Source organism: Ceratotherium simum, chromosome 14, assembly GCF_057802395.1.
Source record: "Ceratotherium simum simum isolate JZ-2026a chromosome 14, ASM5780239v1, whole genome shotgun sequence".
Classification (NCBI taxonomy): Eukaryota; Metazoa; Chordata; class Mammalia; order Perissodactyla; family Rhinocerotidae; genus Ceratotherium; species Ceratotherium simum.
The window spans coordinates 41,975,240-41,993,874 of record NC_141913.1 but is presented as its reverse complement, the minus strand read 5'-3'; the positions used below and the strand labels follow the sequence as shown (position 1 = coordinate 41,993,874).

The following is an 18,635-nucleotide window of genomic DNA, read 5'->3' as shown; positions in this document are numbered from 1 at the left end:
CCAAGGGGATATGGCAGGGTACCAACAGCGTCAAAAAAGGCCATATGTATCCTGAGGATAAGAATACACAGGCAGGGATTAGGGTCAGGAGCATTTAGTGTCAGCCATTTAATATAAATACAAGCAAAGAAACAACTTTGTATCAAAACTTTATTTATTAAACAAAAAATGCACCATTGGAATAACATTTCTATAAAAAATGAATATGAGACTGTTCTACGTGATTACAAAACCCCTTTTTCCTCGTGTAATAGTATACAAGATCGTGTGTAGAAACAGTCATTGTTTTAAACGGTAAGCAAGTTTCCTTTCTCATAGAACAAGATTTACACTTAAATATTGCAATCACTAGTCTAATTTGGTTAACAAGGCTAGAGTCTGACAACTTAAAGAAAGTCTTTGTAGGCTCAAAATACCTTTTTTTTTAAGGTGTTTTGTAGCAACAAAAAATTTCTTTCTCCACTAAGGCTAGTTAAAGCTGTAGTATACCCATTTCTACCAAATAAACCTATCACTAGCACACTAACAAGTTTTTTGAATTGCAAAGCCCTTTGAGAGAATAAGTAGCATTGATCTGCAAATGCTATCAGAATATTTTAGGTTTGGTGTTATCTTGTTTGAATGACCCTGGAAAGAGAGAAGGCGGTAATGATGAAACTTCAGTGGAGGCTTTGCCTAGACATATCCTCATACTCAGACATGGACAATTCATTTCCAAAGTGGTCCCTCTGAGATATGGAACACTACAGCTTTAACAGCCGTATCTAGATTCCCAACCGGATCTCCCTTTTTATCATAAATTATCCAAAAAGAAGCCACTCTAAATAATAAATTAAATATTACTTATAAAAAGTACACCCCATCCCCCCCACCCATCCCCCAAACAAGCTGACAATTCACAAAGTTCAGAATTGTCAGGTTTACCCTACAATAATAAAAAACAGCATTTTTCCTCCTCCCCAACATTCCTTTCTTGCATCTGAAAATACACTTTCAGCACACAGTGAGATCCCTCGGCCCATGAGGCTGTGTTTACGATATCTTGCAGAGTTTTGCTGTTGCTCTCCAACCAACAAAAAATTATAGAATGACAATGTACAAAGGCTCTCTACTGAGAGCAGGAGAAGAACTCCTTCAGAGAGTGCGACTAGAAGTCCGCCAGGTGAATGTCATCCATAAAGGCAGTGGAGAGCCCGGAAGTAATATTCGTTTGCTGATACGGGCGTGGTATTTGGTCTCCTCTATAACCTCACTGACCAGGAAATATTCAGGCATTTCTTTTCAGAATGAGTACCTTTTAGAAGTAGATATTTGGATAGTAAGGTACATTGAGGCGTGGGAGTACATATTTTTCAATGGAATGGAATATCATACAAAATATCTATGATTTTCCAAAGTATCCAATTTAATTTAAAACATTGGAATCAAGTGAAAAGCTTGTCTGTATAATATTACACTGATTTCTGAAAAGCGATTAACAAAAGAGAGAGGTTGTAGATTTGAATGTACAACCACTTCTGCTGCTTTAGAATGTGGTGGGCTGTGTATTGTGTATATGGTTATGAGCAGGCTAGGATACTAACCTCTGGCCTCAGGATGTTCTGTGATTGCACGAAGTAAACTGGTTGGGGGAGGGAAAGCAAACTTGCTCCACATCTATTTTAAAGTTCAGATGATTTTGTTTTCTATAAACACACTTAAAACTAGGGAATTTTTCTGTTTTTCTCTTTCTCATGGACTAGAAATGGACGTTCTAAAGCTACAAGAAGTCTGAATCTGGGATACAATTTTATCTAAAATGGTAAGGTGATCTCTTTAGAGGTGACCTTTTTTTGTATGAATTATACTCCAGCTGCTATATATGAGGCACTCTTAAATTTGGAGACGACCGAATGATGTTTCTTTAAACAAAGTCAACAGACAGATGTTTCAAAAGGATGGATAAGAATGAGCAACCATCTTCAAGCACACACTATGAAGCCTTCCAGAAAGACCTGTATTTAGAGATTCTTTATTGGAAAAGCCAATGAGTGCCAAACTTTACAGTTTCCAAATATTGCCTGGAATGACACTGTCATGCTAGGCAGCTCTCCTTTCGTAGCTCTTACCAAGGCAGAGGACTGAACATACATGTCATTTTGAACAAGTCTTATTTGAAGAGAATAATATTATATCCAACCCCTACAAGAAGCCTTAATAAATTTATCTCTTATATCCCTAGCTTGGTATGTTCTTTTTTTTTTCAGATTTTTTAACTGAGTGTGCATTTTATAATACCCAAATGTCAAGTTCCATTACTGAAATATTTTAGAAGCTTATAGTTCTGTTCTACAAAGAGGTAGCTATGACTGGTTTCGTATTGGACGTGAATCACTAAGAAATATTTCACTTTTGGCTAGAGCATCCTCCAAATACGCTGTATGAATTTTGAGCTATCTGCATTTTTGTGAGTTTAACAAATACAGAAATTTCTAGAGGAAAGAAAATAGCTTTCTTATCAGTATGAAATACAAAAGAAAAACACTGAATTTTTTCAAGAGGAGGCTCTTGCCTGACAGTTCAGCACAGTGCAGGAGAGGCCTGAGCATGCTCTGCCAAGTTTTATTTTCTTCTTTTTCAGGAAGAAATGAGTCCTGGCAGCAGAGCTGCTGGTTTGCTGTCAAGCATGGCGCTATGGGAGTCAGAGAGATTTATGAGCTTAAAGAGCCTGTATGTCATGAACCAGACTCAGAATAGGAACAAAATAGAGGCTATCTTGCAGTATTCACAGATTGCTTCTTGTCAAGAGATCAGGAGACTGGGAGATTAAAAAGTTGCCTGAAAACTTGGGCAGGCAGTTGTATACATATGTGAACTATTGGAGAGAGTGGGGAGCAGAGTTGTGGTAAAGTCACTGCATATTAAAACCATTGGGTATATCACACAAGAGTCTCTTGAGAGAATTTCAAGAGCATGCAGCAGAAATATATCTCTCACTGAAAACAAATAATCATATTTTCATGTATTTTAAACATTTTATTTCCTAAGGTCATTGACTTTGACTAGAGGCATCTAGAATTTTGTGAAAATGCTAGTTCTCTTGCTTGTGCAGCTATAGTCTACAGATTGAAGATGAGACTCAATCCCTGAAATCTGAGATTTGCAGTCCATTCCAAACTGAGCACTCAGGATGACCTTCCTTGAATGTCAATTGCCTTCAGAGAATGTTCCTTGTTTGTGAGTATTAAAAAGAAGAAGCCATTGTAGGATCTCAAGAAGGTAAAGGTAGCCTAATGTATATTTTCTTTTCTGAAGTAATGGATTATTTCTGCAAGATTCAATATTATGTTAGGAAATGCCTTGTTCCAGGTCAGTGGAGAGTTGTCTACCTAAGCGCCCAGATGTTTTACAAGACCAATCTGCTCCAAAGAATAACATCACATAGCTCTTCGGGAGGACTTCAGGAAAATCTTAGTAAATTGAACATGCACTCTTGTTGAAGGAATAATTTCACAAATGGACCAGATTTTCTAATGAACCATTTGAACAAGACCTCTCTTTGACATCAGATTTCCTTCCCGACATAAAACTGTAAAAAAATAACCTGAATTATTACTTCTGTTACAGTGCCATTTTGCTCAAAATATTTCATTCAGGGATTCATATATAATTACCCACCTAATAAAAGGAGCTATTAGGTTGTAAAGATCCTACCCCTTCCATGCTCTTTTAAAATGATGGCCTACTCAAGCTTGAAATCAAAGGCAGAGCGGAAAGGAATAGTTCAGTTAAAACTCTCTTACTGGATTTTCAAGTTGTCTAACTGATAAATATGCAAACTAGCTTCCTTTTGGCAATTCAGCTGCATAAACAGGGATTAACTCCAAATGCAGCTGAAAATTTAGAAACTAAAAGGATGCACACAAAATGTTCTTAATTTCACCTAGTTCCAAGCTGTAAATAAACATGGCAATAGAAGCTTAAAATTCTAGCTCACAATGAAGATGCAGCTTTGAAACGCATCCACTGGATTAATGATGTGTCAGAAGTGTCAAGAGATGACTTCTCTCTGCTCCTCTCTGACTCTGGGCAAGCAATGGTGTAGAAGGTTCTTTCGACAACAGGGCTTGGTGGTTGCCACTTACCAATACTGCCCTGAGTCAGTGAGGACCCTGTTGGCGGAAGTGACATGACTCAAGAGAAGGTACTGTCTGAAACTGCCTTCTATTTTCCTTCCCTTCCTCAGGGCCTGTTCTCAGGGAGTCTGCCATATCTGCAGAGGGTTACAGGGATGTTGGTTAAGAGGCCATGGGATGTATGGAGCTGGCCACCTCATCCAAGGCTGGCTGCCAAGGAGAAATCAGAGAGGGACAGGGCAGAGGGGGGAACTCTTCTGGCCAGACTCCTGAGGAAGACGGCCTTGGTGAAGTTTTGAAACGTCATCACAGTGTGGTGTGGCACAAAAGCCACCCAAATTGAAAAGTGTCCTATTACAAGCTTAAGCACATAAATACCGTGTGTCTGAGAAGATTGCATATTGTATCCTCTTTTAGGAAATGGACTGCTGCTGGCAGGATGCCACTGGTTGAAGATTGTTATGTTCCTGTTCTCCAGTCATAAATGTTAACCAAGGGTGAATTTATAAATACTTGCTAAAAAGGGTGAATTTCACAGCCACTTGCTAATATCCACCACTTGTGCAGGATGAATGACTGAGTTACAAAACATAAGCATTCGCTACCTCTTGTTTGTTATTTACTTTTTGTGCTGTCAGGAAAACATCCAATCCTTTGGTGCTATGTAGTGAGAGAATTCCCATGGGTGCTTTGTACTTTGAAGTTGAAAACAAAATAGTGAGCTTGTACTGATTTGCCATGGCATGGTACAGGCTTAAATGATGCACTTGCATTTTGTAAGACTAGACCTACACATAGCGAAAATGACAGACCGCGATGGAAGGAAAACATAAGCATTAGTTATGACAGTGTGATCACTGCAGCGGCAAAGACCCAGGACTATTCTAGCAGCTTCAGGTTTGACATTGCAGTGAAGATGTATCTTTGCTTTCGTTTAGGGACCCCATAGTCATCATTTTTAAATTCCTGATGCCTATGAAAGAAGGGATGCTTATTCCTTCTGAACTGCTTCAGGATCTTCCATAACTGAGTGGTCCTTAAGGGTGACCTGTACACTGGTTAGAGTTCTTGGACACAGGTGTGCTGTTTCTAGGTAATTAGTATGCTGCAGAGTTCCTGGAAAATTCACCTCATCAGTGGAACAATACATGTTAAAAGGCCGAGCCTGTGATGGCGTTAAGTTGCTTCATTAGCCCTTCCAAACTTGCCATTTGTTCACTCAGATCATCCTGTTCATACACCTACAGAGACAACGAGAGCAAAGAGTTACTACAGGTGAATATCAATACATTCCTTTGATGAAGGCAGGGGCCATGTCTAGTTGGTTCACTCTGTATTCTCAAGCATGACACAGTGGCCCATAGACAGGGCCTGTGCTCCGAATATAATCATTGAATGCAGATGCTAGTAATAAAAGAGGTAGTGATGAATGACTGCATACTGTTTCAATGACTTCATCCTCGTGATGAGGAAAAGGCTTTAGAGTCAAACAGATCTTGTTTCAAATCAAGTTCTACCAATCACTAGCTGTGTGGTCTTGGAGAAGTTAGTGAACTTCTCTGATGTATAGTTCTCCTCAGTTATAAAATGATGATGACGAAATCTATTTCATAGGCTATTCTGAGCTTCCTGTGACATATTTAGTGCCTATCACAGTGTCTAGCACACAGTGCACCTTCAATACGTTAGCTCCTTTTTCTTTTCCTAGATCACCCATCAGAATATAAACAGAATTTACATTACCAGTTTTCTTTTCTTTGTAACGCAACATAGGCACATTTTTGTATCAAAATGGAAGGTCGATGGGCTTTGCTTTGATCAATGACAGATCTGAGGATTATGACTTTAGTTTGCGTATGGAAACAAAATTATCATCCCAAACCAGAATTGCCTCTATGCATAGTTATGAAGGTAACCTTACAGCACAATCTGATCTTGGATAAAATGAAGAGGCTGAACTGCAGAAGTCTTGGTGAACACACTCCCTATAACTCTCACTCACTGTGTGAGCCACCAGAATCGTGTCATTGGTAATACCGGATTACTAGTTATCACAGATTCCCTTCACTAGCCTCAGTAATTCTTATTCAGTAGGTCTAGGTAAGGCTAGAATCTCTTTTTTCTTTTAAAGCTTCCCAGGTAATTTTGACGGTCAGTCAGTGAGGGGAACAAGAGGAAGAGTACCGAGACTGTGCTGTTGATTTGAATCCCAGTTCTGTTTTTGAGTCTGTCTCCTTATTTGTTAATAAGAATAGCAAGCTTGCCTCATTGGGTAGTTGGGAGGATTCAACAAATCAGTGTTGGTGAGCAGCAAGTGCTCAAAAAATGTTAGTTTCTTTTTTTCCTTTCTCAACATACCCTTTGTATGTTACATATGGTAACATACCGTTACATACGGTAAACCTGCTATACTTGATTATTCTTGGGTAGCCCCTTCACTTGATTAAATTATTGAACCAATGAGGCCTGAGTCATGATTTCTAGCTCTGCATAGGCCAGGAAGCACTACTCAGTACCATGGTCAGAATGTATATCTAATCCTGACAAATAAGTACCCTTGATCCCAAGAGAACACTGGTGGGGATTATATGGGGCCATAGGCACAAACTCACTCCAGCCACTAGAGAAACAGCTCAAAATGCATGGTACTAAACATATTGGAAACGGTCCTTCTTATAGGAATCTCAACATGCTAATGAATGATTTGGTCATGTACTACATAATTTTCAGAGTTTAACAGGGATTGAAAAGTAGCCAATTTGGCTCAAAAGACTGCTTTATATGTGAGGAGGGAGGTTGAAATGAGGTGATTAGTTGGTAACTCCTTTCCCAAAATGTTGTCTTAGTTGACTGGGTTGTTTTTATTGAATTATCTAGAGCTCATTGTCCAATACAGTAACCACCAGCCACGTGTAGCTATTGGATTTTTGAAATGTGGCTATCTGAATTGTGATCTGTTGTACATATAACATACACACTGGATTCTAAATGCTTAGTACAAAAAGTATAAAATACCTTATTAACAATTTTTTATATTTATTGCATGTTGAAATGATGATATTTTGGAAATATTGGGTTAGATAAAAGGTAGTGTTCAAGTTCATATCACCTATTTATTTTTACATCTTTTAATGTGGTTCCTAGATAATTTAAAATTACACATGAGGTTCACATTATATTTCTATAGGATAGTGCTGATCTAGACCACATTTCTCTATTTCTCTTAATACATATTTCTTACTGCTGTTAATATTATACCTTTGGCTGTCACTCTTTAAAATCAACTTTAAATGCAAAAATGGCCCACCTGCCATGATTCTTTATGAGATGAGATAATTATATAAATTTAGGGGTTTGATCTGATTTGAGATATGGCCAACAACCCTGAGATTACACAAATATTGCTGTTAACAGCTACATCCTGACAAAGTAGTGCATTAGATTCGTATAAATTTGAATCTTTTTTAAGCATCCAAAAATTATGTTACTTATATAACATACTTCTGCCAAACATTCACACACACACACGTATATCCAGACTCCTTGGTTTCCCACGTAGTTAAAATATTTTATTGGTTGTCATACTGAAAACAATAAAAGTCAAGAAAAAATTATTGTTCATTCAAATGAGATGATTCTCATCTGTTTTTTTAATCTTTTTTTCCCTTTCCAGTACTCTGACTTTTAAAGGTATCTGATATGTTAGTTCCTTGGCCTTCTTTTAAATGTTTTCTCTTGAATTTTATTCAGAACCACCTAGAATTTTCTAAACCTCTGCCTTTAGGCAACGTCTTTTTAAATCTCCTTTACAGTGAATTTTTGGGGGAAAGGTTGCTCTCCCAAAATCTAGATTTCTTTTTTAATCTCCTTTGATTTTCTTTCTGAGTCTTTTATGTGATAACTTTTTAGCTTCTTCCTTTAGTAAACTTTCTCTCATTAAATAAGCTTTCTCCTCTTATTTTCTAAATATGTCAGTTCCTTCTCCTTTTTTGGTCTTAAATTCCTTCCTTCGTTTCTCTTCATTTTGTATCTTCTTCTTCTCAATTCTATATTTCCAGGCTATTTTATGATTTTAGAGTGACATGTATGATAACTTCATAAAACCCCTCAGAGTATAGCTTTTTGTTTTTAGTTTTTTCATTTTAAAGATTAATTATATAGTCTTATTTCCAGATATGCCGAAGTATTTCAGCCCATTGAAAGGGAATACATGTACATACACACATATATAGATATATATATTATATATTATGTAAGTATGTATGTAAATTCACACATTCTGTAGTCATCTACTTGTATTCTTAAGATTGCCTTTAAGTATGGCGCTAGTCACTGCTTCACCTGATGCAGCATGAATTTCAAGGATGCCCTTACATTGGCTGGATCCTCTGTTGGTTTGTGACCCTCCTCGGACACTTCAGGGGCTGTTGGCACAGATACAGGAAGCAAAGGAGATCTTGCCTTTCCAGCCAACCCAAGAGAGGCTGTTTTAACATGAGTCTTGGGAAGAGTAGGCCCTGAAATATAAAACACAGAGTGATCAAAGTAATGTACAAAACATTCTGAGGAACAATCTGTCAAGCGTGTAAGCCAACTCCAGTGAGTTGGCATTGATTTTAGGTTATTGTTCATTCTGTAGTATAGAAATGAATTCTGACACAATTGAATGGGCTCATTTTATTTCTACTGAATGGAAGACAAATTCTGATTAGGACTCTCCAGATGATGCTCCACTAGTCATATGTAATTTCAAGTGGATTCCAAATCATGCTGTGAAATGTTGCCTGGGACCTCTGGACTGTTCATCACACTCTATAAAGTGTCAGGTAAGCTCATTTTGTGCCAGTCTCAGCTTTGGGCCAGAAAGCCCTGTGCTAAACCACCTAAGTAAGCCCTAAATTGTTTAACAGCACCAAGGAATATCTGTGCAGTTGAAAGAGATGGTCACTCTGGTCTACAAATGAGTGTTAGATAACTCTGCCCCTATAGCCTAAAATAAAAATTTTATAAAGGCTTATTGAATCAGCTAGTATAGCTCACATAACTAAGGACTTTTGTCATTCTTAGCATTGTGACCAAGACCTCAGCATAGAAGGTATTGAACTAAGCCATGGAAAGAAGTTTGCGTCAGTTCTCTTCTATCATCAGGGATGATATTTGAGTTCTAATGATCCCAGTATGTACTGTATATTTTGGGGGGAAAAAGTTGTTTTGACCACACTTTGGAACAATAATCCTAGTTAATAAAACTCAAAAGTTATTCTACAATCAGAAAAATAGGGGGCATTTGCATATTGGAAAATAAATAATGCAAATAATCTAGTAGGCCAGCAATTTTCTACATGTTAGGCAAAATAAACGATAAATCCTAACAAAAGCACCATAGTGCTCTTTCTTATACCATGGCCTGGCATGTAATTCCTTCATATTTATATCCTTTCACTCTTTTCTTAAACTTCAAGGAACAAAAGTCTGCAGTTGGAATGATTTATCACTAGAAAGTGGTCTTAAGTTTTTGGTAGCTCAGATGAGAAGAGACATAGAGACAAGACAAACATGAATCATTTTCTTAAGAAAGGAAATTATATTTATGGAGTGTCTACTAAGCTCTAGACCTATGCTAAGTGCTTTAGTTCATTCCAAGCAAAATAACATAGTGGGGAAAAATTGCAAATTTATCAGTCCAATTCGCATTCAGATCCTGGAATGCTCACCTATATACTGGCTATGTAATCCTTTGGTCAACTAACTTAACTTCCCTTGCTGTTTCTTCATCTGTAAAATGGGAATGATAATAATTTGTGAGGATTAAATAAGATCCTGTATGTAAAACAGCTGATACCTGTAACTAATTCAAACAGAGCTAGCTATTATTAATATTAAATGTCAAAACAATCCCGCTAAATATTATATTTCTAGATCACATATGAGGATGCCAAAGTGGAGAGAAATTAAGCAACTTGCCCAAGTTCACACATTTCGAAAAGGGCAGGCAGAGTAAGGGTTTGCACCAAGATCTATCCAATTCCATTGAGCAAATTAAGGTTTTGTCATTGATATGTTGATCCAGTCCATCCAATTTAAGTGAGCTTTTTGAGGAAGCGATGTAAAAGAACATGAATTCTGGTTCAAAGACTATAAGTAACTTGAAGGTAGATGCTATTTATTGTATTATGGTTTCCCATAGTTGAATTAAATATTAATTTAAAGGGAAAAACAAAACCCTAATGAACTCCAGCATTGATTTAAACTACTTTTATACCAATGTTATTTAAATATATACAAACATAAAACTTGGCATAACCTTTATAAATCTGTAGTTCTTATACTATGCTATAAAACCAAAGTTAAATGTCTAAAATTGAAGAGCAAAGTCGTATACAAATAGTATAATTTGAATTAACATCATTAATTTAATGTGATAAATGAGGTTTTGGGGCTAAAACAAAATAATAGCCATATAAATGTGGTACTGACTGCTATGTCACAAGTCATTTTGAGTTTGTATACATTCTCACTACCAATTTTCTCTGGTTGGCCAATACGCAAACCTTCATTCTTCCAGAGAATGTAATGCCAGCTGGTCTTCATTGGATATGAACAAACCATTGTCTAAGTCTACCTCTATCCTTTTGTCTTTAGCTTCTAACTATAAACACAGGGTTCCAGGAGCCAACTTAGCTGTAAACCCCGATACAAAGGCAGGCACTAAAAACCCTGGCAAAGCAATGCTATCAAATGGTCCTCCAGATGGTCCAACAGGTGTAATTCACATTAATATTGTAGATGATTACTTGAATGAAAGCACCAAGTTTAAAGAGGAATTTTCATAGAGTACTGGTGAACCTTGAGAATGTATCTATTGAACTCCTGCTTTGAGTTGTATTTTCTGAATTATGTTTATATACCATTCTAGAATGTTCACAGTGTTCTGCTTAAACTTGAGTTTAGCTTTATTGCCACGGAAAGCTGTTCCTCCTAGCACATTCCATGAGCCATCTCTTCCTTCCCTATGTTTAATAGAGCAGCTGCATTTTAATAATTAAAACTTCCTATACATACCTTTTATTGTGACGTTTCTTTGCTACAATTTTGACTTGAGTTTCCTTGATGATGAAATCTACTTATTTTATTTATATTTTAATTTTTAATTTTTAAATTTTTAAATAAACTAAACTATTTATGAAAAATATACTATTAACACAAACACATTCAATGTGTGGTTTTATAACATCGTATAAGAGCTACAGATTTATAAAGGTTATGCCAAGTTTTATGTTTGTATACATTTAAATAACATTGTAATAAAAGTAGTTTAAATCAATGTTGGAGTTCATTAGGGTTTGTTTTTCCCTTTAAATTAAAACTTAATTCAACTATGAGAAACCATAACACATATTGCAAATCAATTCACTTTAACATAGATATCTACAAAGAGAACGACACAAGAACAAGTAAATGGCACGGGCAGCTTGTTATGTAGGAAATTCAAACAGGCCTGTGCCTGTTTTATACTAGGAAACATATAAGAATAAAGATTCTTTTAGAATTTATCAGACTGTTCTATAAAATTCCCTAATATTTATTTGACTACTTTTTTTTTTTTGCAGTTTTGCATATAAAGAAATTGCAGTTCTCACTATAAAAATATATTCTGATGGTGTATATTCTGCCTAGGATCCTAAACACTTGGGCAGATCCACAGTGTATGATACTGTGTGTGAAACACTTGTATTATTATAATAAGATACAGGAATGCCTAAAGAGTACCATAACTCAAACCAATTAGAAAGAAGATCATTATAATAATTGATTGTCTCTAGTGTCCAGGTAACAGTTATACATTTAGAACCTACTGAGTGTTGAACATATACAAGACTGTGTGTTTTACAAAAGGCATTGAAGACATTGTCTCGGATCAAATACCACACAAAGTGTTTAAACATCAAGTGACTTCCTTTTTTCAAGTAATATTCACAGATTCAAAGAAATTTAGAATGCTGGAACCTTGAGGGGTCTTGGAGTTCATCTAGTGACCTTCCCTTTATTTTGTTGAAGAGAACACTGAGGTCTCTGGAGATCAAGAGATCAAGGTAGAATTAATTTCAATAAAATTCCAGTACAAGAGAAGAATTTGAACAATTTCTTAGAGTTTGTTATTAACACGGTTTACCTGATGTACCACATGGCCTTAAATATTTTTCTTTCCTTTTCGTGAATGATGTGTTAAAGAAAAGAATTTCTTTCCCAGGAAAGATTTATCAATAGCCAATAAGACATCTTTGGTCTCAAAATTGCCCTTTAGCAAAGGAGAATAGATGTTTTAAAACAAAGTTTCTCATGAAAACAGCCTGTGCTGGAAAGCTGACAGCCTTGCTCTTGGGTGTGCATTAACTCCATCTCTATGCTATGTTTGTATTTGGGTAGATTCAGTATTTTCTACTCTGAACCTCAGATGTTTTAAGCTTGGACACTGGTGAAGCCTGGGTCCTTATAAGCTCACAAAGCTATAATTTTTTCTTCACTTATGTACTCATAGTTCACTATGTATTACTGGCTCCTGTCTTGATTTTCTAGTCTGCATCCCTATTCTTCCATGGGGCTAAGAGATTTTAATCCTTTAATCCTTCACCTCATGCCTGAGGACCTTATGGCAGCTTTCCCAAAACGCTAAATTCTGAATCCATTTTTTACACCATTCAAACTAAGCAAACATCTCTATATAAAATTACCAGTCTCATGGCATGGACTATGTTCAAGCAGGAAAGCAGTGTAATCATCTGGCAATTGGATTTGTAAATGGTGGCTGGGAGCTCAGTCCCAATCTGAAGATTGGGAACCATCTTGCTGCCTCTCACCTGCTGATGGATTGCTACTGTTGGGAGACCATTTATCCTGAGTCCATTCCTCCATACTGAATGTTTCTGGATTTCAGTTGCAGATGGGGCTTTGCCACACTTCCTCTGTTGCTCTCTGGCCTTTTCTACACTGCCCTCAGAAACCAGTTTAAAAGCCAACTTTGTTCTTGCAGCCCCAAACCTCCCCCACATTCTTTGAGTGCTCCTTCTCCATGATGAGCTGCTTTAAGGCGTGGTAACCTTTGCTATGCCCGATGGTGTTTTGACACACTGGAAGAGAGCCATGATCTTATCCTACCAAAGAACTAATGGAAACAGTAGCAATTAGAAAAAGCATTTACTTCAGAGTATTAAACTCTTGTTCTTCAATGTCAAGAAATGATAGAATTTTTGACAGCTTCTCCTATTTTTGTAGATCTAGGGAGTAGCCTATAGAGAAGGCTTTATATTCATTTATTTGTTTTGGAGAATTGAACTTATGTTGATAATTGGTTTAAACACGAATAATTTCAATGCAACTTCTAAGAGCATTATCAGTATAATATATCAAAGCAAAAAAAAAAAAAGAAGAAAAACAAAAATTAAAAGAATCCTTTCCATGGCTCCCAGCTGTTAATTTAATATAATCATAGCCCGGCAGTCAAGATCATCTGTGATCACTCTCAAATATGAAGAATGACTTTCAGAATGTGATCAAGATAACCCATGTCACTTTCAGAGGGAGGTGAGCAAAGCTGAGGGTGGCAGAAAGTGAGAAGAGGGCCAGCACCGGGGCTCCGAGCAATTGAAAAGTCTCCCTTCTCTTTGCAGACAGGCCTTGAGAGATGAGGGGTTCCTGATCCTGAAGACCAAGCTGATTTTCATGACAAAGGTTTTTGATTTCCTGTATTATTTACCTTTTTTTTTTCCCACAAAGGTAAAATGAGTGTGATCTACACATGAATTCCAAGCACAGAATGAGCGCGCAAGCAAATATCCAAATATTGAGGAAGAGTCCTAGCCTGGGACTTACGAGACCCAGTCATAGTTTTGTGACTTTAGCCCAATAGACTAATTCCTTTGGGTCTTGATTTTTTTGATATCTATAAAGGTTAAACAATTTAATCTTTAAGCTATTAGCTATAAAAAGGATACAAGGACGGAGAATATAGCTATTCTACCTATACTTAACTTTACATTTGAATTTCTTTACTTTCTTTAAGATTTAGGAAGCATTAGTGAATCCATTGGTAAAAATGAATTCAAAGAAATCTCCACCAAGTGAATTCTTAACTCGTAAGTTACAATAATTGGATTTTAAACTGCTGCTTCCCAGACAAAAGGTTCTATCGTTTTCTCTTAATATTACTAATGGAAAACCATAACAATAATTATGGTTGTTTTGTTTTTTTATTTCAAACTAACAACATACAACTCAAATAAAAGTAAACAGTATTAAATTACTATGAGTTTAAATGATCCATGATTAATTGAAAAATTTGAATTTACAAATGCTCAACCTGAAACCACTATAGATTTTCCTCTACCCAGGGTGCATGTTGAAGAAGCATTTCAGGAGACCCTTAGGTGGAACACATGAGGTTGATATGCTAAATAAAAGGGTTTACATTGATATACAACTAATTAAGTGAATGTTGCTCTGGTTTTAATGTTTCTGTCCTCAGCAGGACCCACTAAGGGGGAAGATACAAATGTTGCTGGAGTTCTGAGATGGGCCAGCGGTGCTCATCAGGTGGAGAGGAGCAGCCTCAGCAGGAATTTACTGTTTTAAGCTTTATTTTCACAGTACAGTTATTAAACATCTCATTTTCTCATTAGGTACATAATATATGACGGCCAGGTGCAGACTCCCGCTAGCATCTTCCTGCAGAGGGTTCTCCCAAGTAAAATGACGCTTGGTGAGAAATGTTAGTTTAAACTACAGCAGGAATGGAGTGAACAGACTCACCTGGGTCAAATCAGAGGCCAATGTGTAGCATGATTTTGATTTCAATATTAATTTTCACATCCTTATCTACTTTTTCCTATATCCTGTCTCATTTTCCACTCCCTCACCCTTAAGAATAAAGTTAAAATGGGTAGCTTTGAAGAGGCCTGGCGTCTCATCTCCACTTTGTCTCTGACACATTCTGTGATGCCTGACAAACAAAATAGACTCTCTCAGTCCAATTTCCACGTGAACCACAATATTATTCTAACATGTACTTATTTTGAAGTAATTACTCTGTGCTCAGGTTGTCTGGGGAAATATGGAGGTGCCATATAGTCATATACACTTCTCACACGCAAGGAGTTTTTGACGTTCTGCAAGAAATAAGAAATATGTACATGGAAAACTTTGTGTAATATTCTCTATCTTTTCATGTCCCAAGACACTGAACAAAAAGAGAGTAGCTGTATTTACCTAAATATGGTAGCCTCAGGCATTCCTCATAAGTGATAGAATTTCAAATAGATAAGTTTTTCAATCTTAAAGCAGTTAGTCTACAATATGTATTATTTTCTAAGGGTGATAAAGATATTTAAATGCCACTTCTGGGGCAGAAGCTTTGTGTTCTTCTAACCTTCTTGTTTCTTCTCAAAGATAAGGAAAACACTGAGGATGTATTAATAAGGTGCTCCTGCCCTTCTCTCTGCCCCTTTCTACTCCTGGAAGCGGGGACTGCTCTGAGTGACAAGTAATGTGGCTTTCATTAAGCCACCTCTCTGTGAAAGGTGGGAGGGTAGGATTAATGTGCTAATGGTCACTACCCAAGTTCTTAAACCTGCCTGTGCTCTGACATGGAAGATTCCAAACTCTCTGGCCTTGAACTTTCGGAGGGCTGCATTTGTTACGCAAATAAGGCAAGGCCTGACTCCAGAGGGGCCAGCAGGTCTCCACTCCTGTTCTAGCTCACAGCTGGTGAGCCCCACAGTCCTGTAGTCAGGAACAGAGGAAGAGGTCTCCCAGGTATCCCTACCCAGATATTCCAGGGCACCATGATTCTCTGGGATCCTTGATTCCTGTTTGGTATCAGCAATTTTTTTTTCCTATTATTTCCATGAACTGGAACCCAGAGAGAGAAAGGGTAAAACTTAGGCACCCTCTGCCTCTGCTACAGGCACATAAACTATAATAAAACACCTTTGCCTACATTGTTTTGCACGTTTTTTAAAAGAGGACTTTTGAAACATCTTATTGCTCACATCTTGGAGATGGGAAAGTCAAAGTTCAAAAAGATAAGGGACTTGCTCAAAGGGCATTAAGCTGGTAAGTGGGGTTTGACTACTATTATTGTTAAAGTATATATACTTTCTTAGATGAAATAGAATAAAAATAAAATTCTACAAAGTAAGCTTTGACAGAAAGCAGAGTGAAGTGGACAAGATATTCTTAGTGCTGGAAAGGGAAAAAGAGAGTAAGAATGAGAGAAAAGGAGAGACGACCACAGTCATCGTGGGAGATGGTACTGAGGAGGGAAGAGAGGTAGAAGAAAGAATAAATCTACATATTCCTGCTCTCTTTTCTACCTTGATCCCAGTTAGACTTGTTCCCATCTAAGTGGTGAACCAATGTAAACAGGAACGTCATAGCATCATAGAAGTGGAAATTTTTGATGTCTTGGAAAAGAATAATAAATATAGTACATGGTTTTTGAGTTTGCCTTTGTTTGAGTCATGCAAAGGGCGAAAATTGTCTTCAAATATCTTTTCTCCTTCTGTAACCCTTCTTCCTTTTGGGTTATGTCCCCACATACTGTCCCGCATACCTTTCTTTCTACACACACCCAATATGAGACACCAAGAGTCTCATATAGCCTGACATTCTCCCCCATGATGGAAAATGATCCAATAATTTAACTAGTTACAAACTGTTAGTAGCGTATCATCTTTCTTTTCTTGGGTTTGTTTACATTTTTAAAGATAGAAAGGGCCATATAAGGGAAGCTTTTTCTACTAATGAGTCTTCTGTCACCATTGTACCAGGGGAAGAGAGATGCTTTTGCTTCCTAGGACACCTCTCAAATACGATGTTGATATTTTTTTAATATTCTTTTTTCTGTAGGAAACAAGGCATCCACCTTACTGGCTTGAACAATTAAATAATTACCCAATAAGTAATCTAATTCCTCTCCTGAGGTAATACCAAGATCTAGTAGCTCCAATTATAAAGGCATGCTTTTTCTTAATCCTACCTATTTATGGTTTGTTGTATCTTCATACCTTTGCAAATTGGAATCTAAGTCTTGAATTCACTGGGCACCTCAGAAGCTGCCTAATAGTAATTGAAAAAGATATCAAAGTTTCCAGAATGCTGGAGGAGAGAAAGTGACCAAGTATGTTGAAAACATGAGTTAAACGTTGTCCCAGAGGGCTTTGAAGCCATAAAAATCCTGTATCCAAGAGAGATGTTTATTATGCATTTTATAATGGGTAAGGAAGAGCCTCACAGAAGGAGCTAGAACTGATAAGTAGTCATTCTATAAAATTTATGTTGGGAAAACACGACTAAGCAAAGGATGGATAAGAACCCCTCAAGGATAAAAACATTGTCTAATGTGTCTTTTTGTCCTGAGGACCTATGTCAGTGCCTAATTCCTACAGAGGAGAGCTGACATCATGCTTTGTGGAATTTGTTCCTGTAAACAAGACTGAGGCAGACAAAAGTAACAACAAGTAGATGAGGCTGCAGAGACTTTGCATCATAATTCTGCTTGTTCCTACTGCTTCTTGATTTAGAAACCTCATAGAATGAGAGAAGTTTCAGGAAAATCATCAGTGATCATGAGAAATGAATTCACCAAACAGTTCTATATCTCCCCCTTTCTCTTGATGCTTCTCTGAGATTCCTAGACCACCTTTTAAAACAACAAAACAAAAACTACAAACTCAAAACTAAACATTTGTGTTGTTTATGGGAGGCTCCATAAATCAAGGTAAAAAAGGTGATTCCAAATTATTTCCATTACTTACTTTAAGAGGTCTGCTTTGACTTCCTGTGTTCTTTTGCATATAATGTCAAAGTCAAGAGCCCCCTCAGTTGATTTCATGGATATTCCAGACCTTTTTTAGATAGTTGGCTATAAAAAAAGACATTTGTATCCTCTGCCCAAACTGATTCTTTAATTTTCTGTCTAACTTTTTCTACTCTATTTGCAACAAGAAGCAACAGGTTTGAGCTCTTCATTTACACTTAATGCAATTAAGATGTCTTTTGTTCCTAGAGGGAAAATTATCACCTCTGTTCTTTATGAAAAATAGGCTTAAAAATCCCCCCATTAACTTAACCAAAGAGGTGAAAGAGCTGTACACCAAAGACTATAAAACATTGTTGAAAGAAATTGAAGAAAACACAAAGAAATGGAAAGATATTCCATGCTCTTGGATGGGAATAATTAACATAGTTAAGATGTTCATGCTTCCTAAGGCAATCTATAGATTCAATGCCATCCCTATCCAAGTTCCCAACAACATTTTTCACAGAGATAGAACAAAGAATCCTAAAACTTATATGGAACAACAAAAGAACCCGAATAGCCAAAGGAATCCTGAGAAAAAAGGACAAAGCTGGAAGTATCAAACTCCCTGATTTCAAAATATACTACAAAGCTATAGTAACCAAAACAGCATGGTACTGGCACAAAAACAGACACACAGATCAATGGAATAGAATCGAAAGCCC

General features: G+C 36.9%; 1 protein-coding gene across 1 annotated transcript in view; it reads right to left on the bottom strand.

Moving 5' to 3' along the window:
* Positions 1-136: 136 nt before the first annotated feature.
* Positions 137-18,635, bottom strand: part of DCC (DCC netrin 1 receptor) — a 1,105,377-nt gene continuing 1,086,878 nt past the window's right edge. The window contains exons 28-29 of the mRNA XM_087439250.1: positions 8,490-8,632; positions 137-5,356 (exon numbers count right to left, since the gene is read on the bottom strand). Coding sequence (XP_087295376.1) covers positions 5,267-5,356; positions 8,490-8,632 — 233 coding nt within the window. The 3' untranslated portion in view covers positions 137-5,266. The remainder of the gene's footprint in view (positions 5,357-8,489; positions 8,633-18,635) is intronic.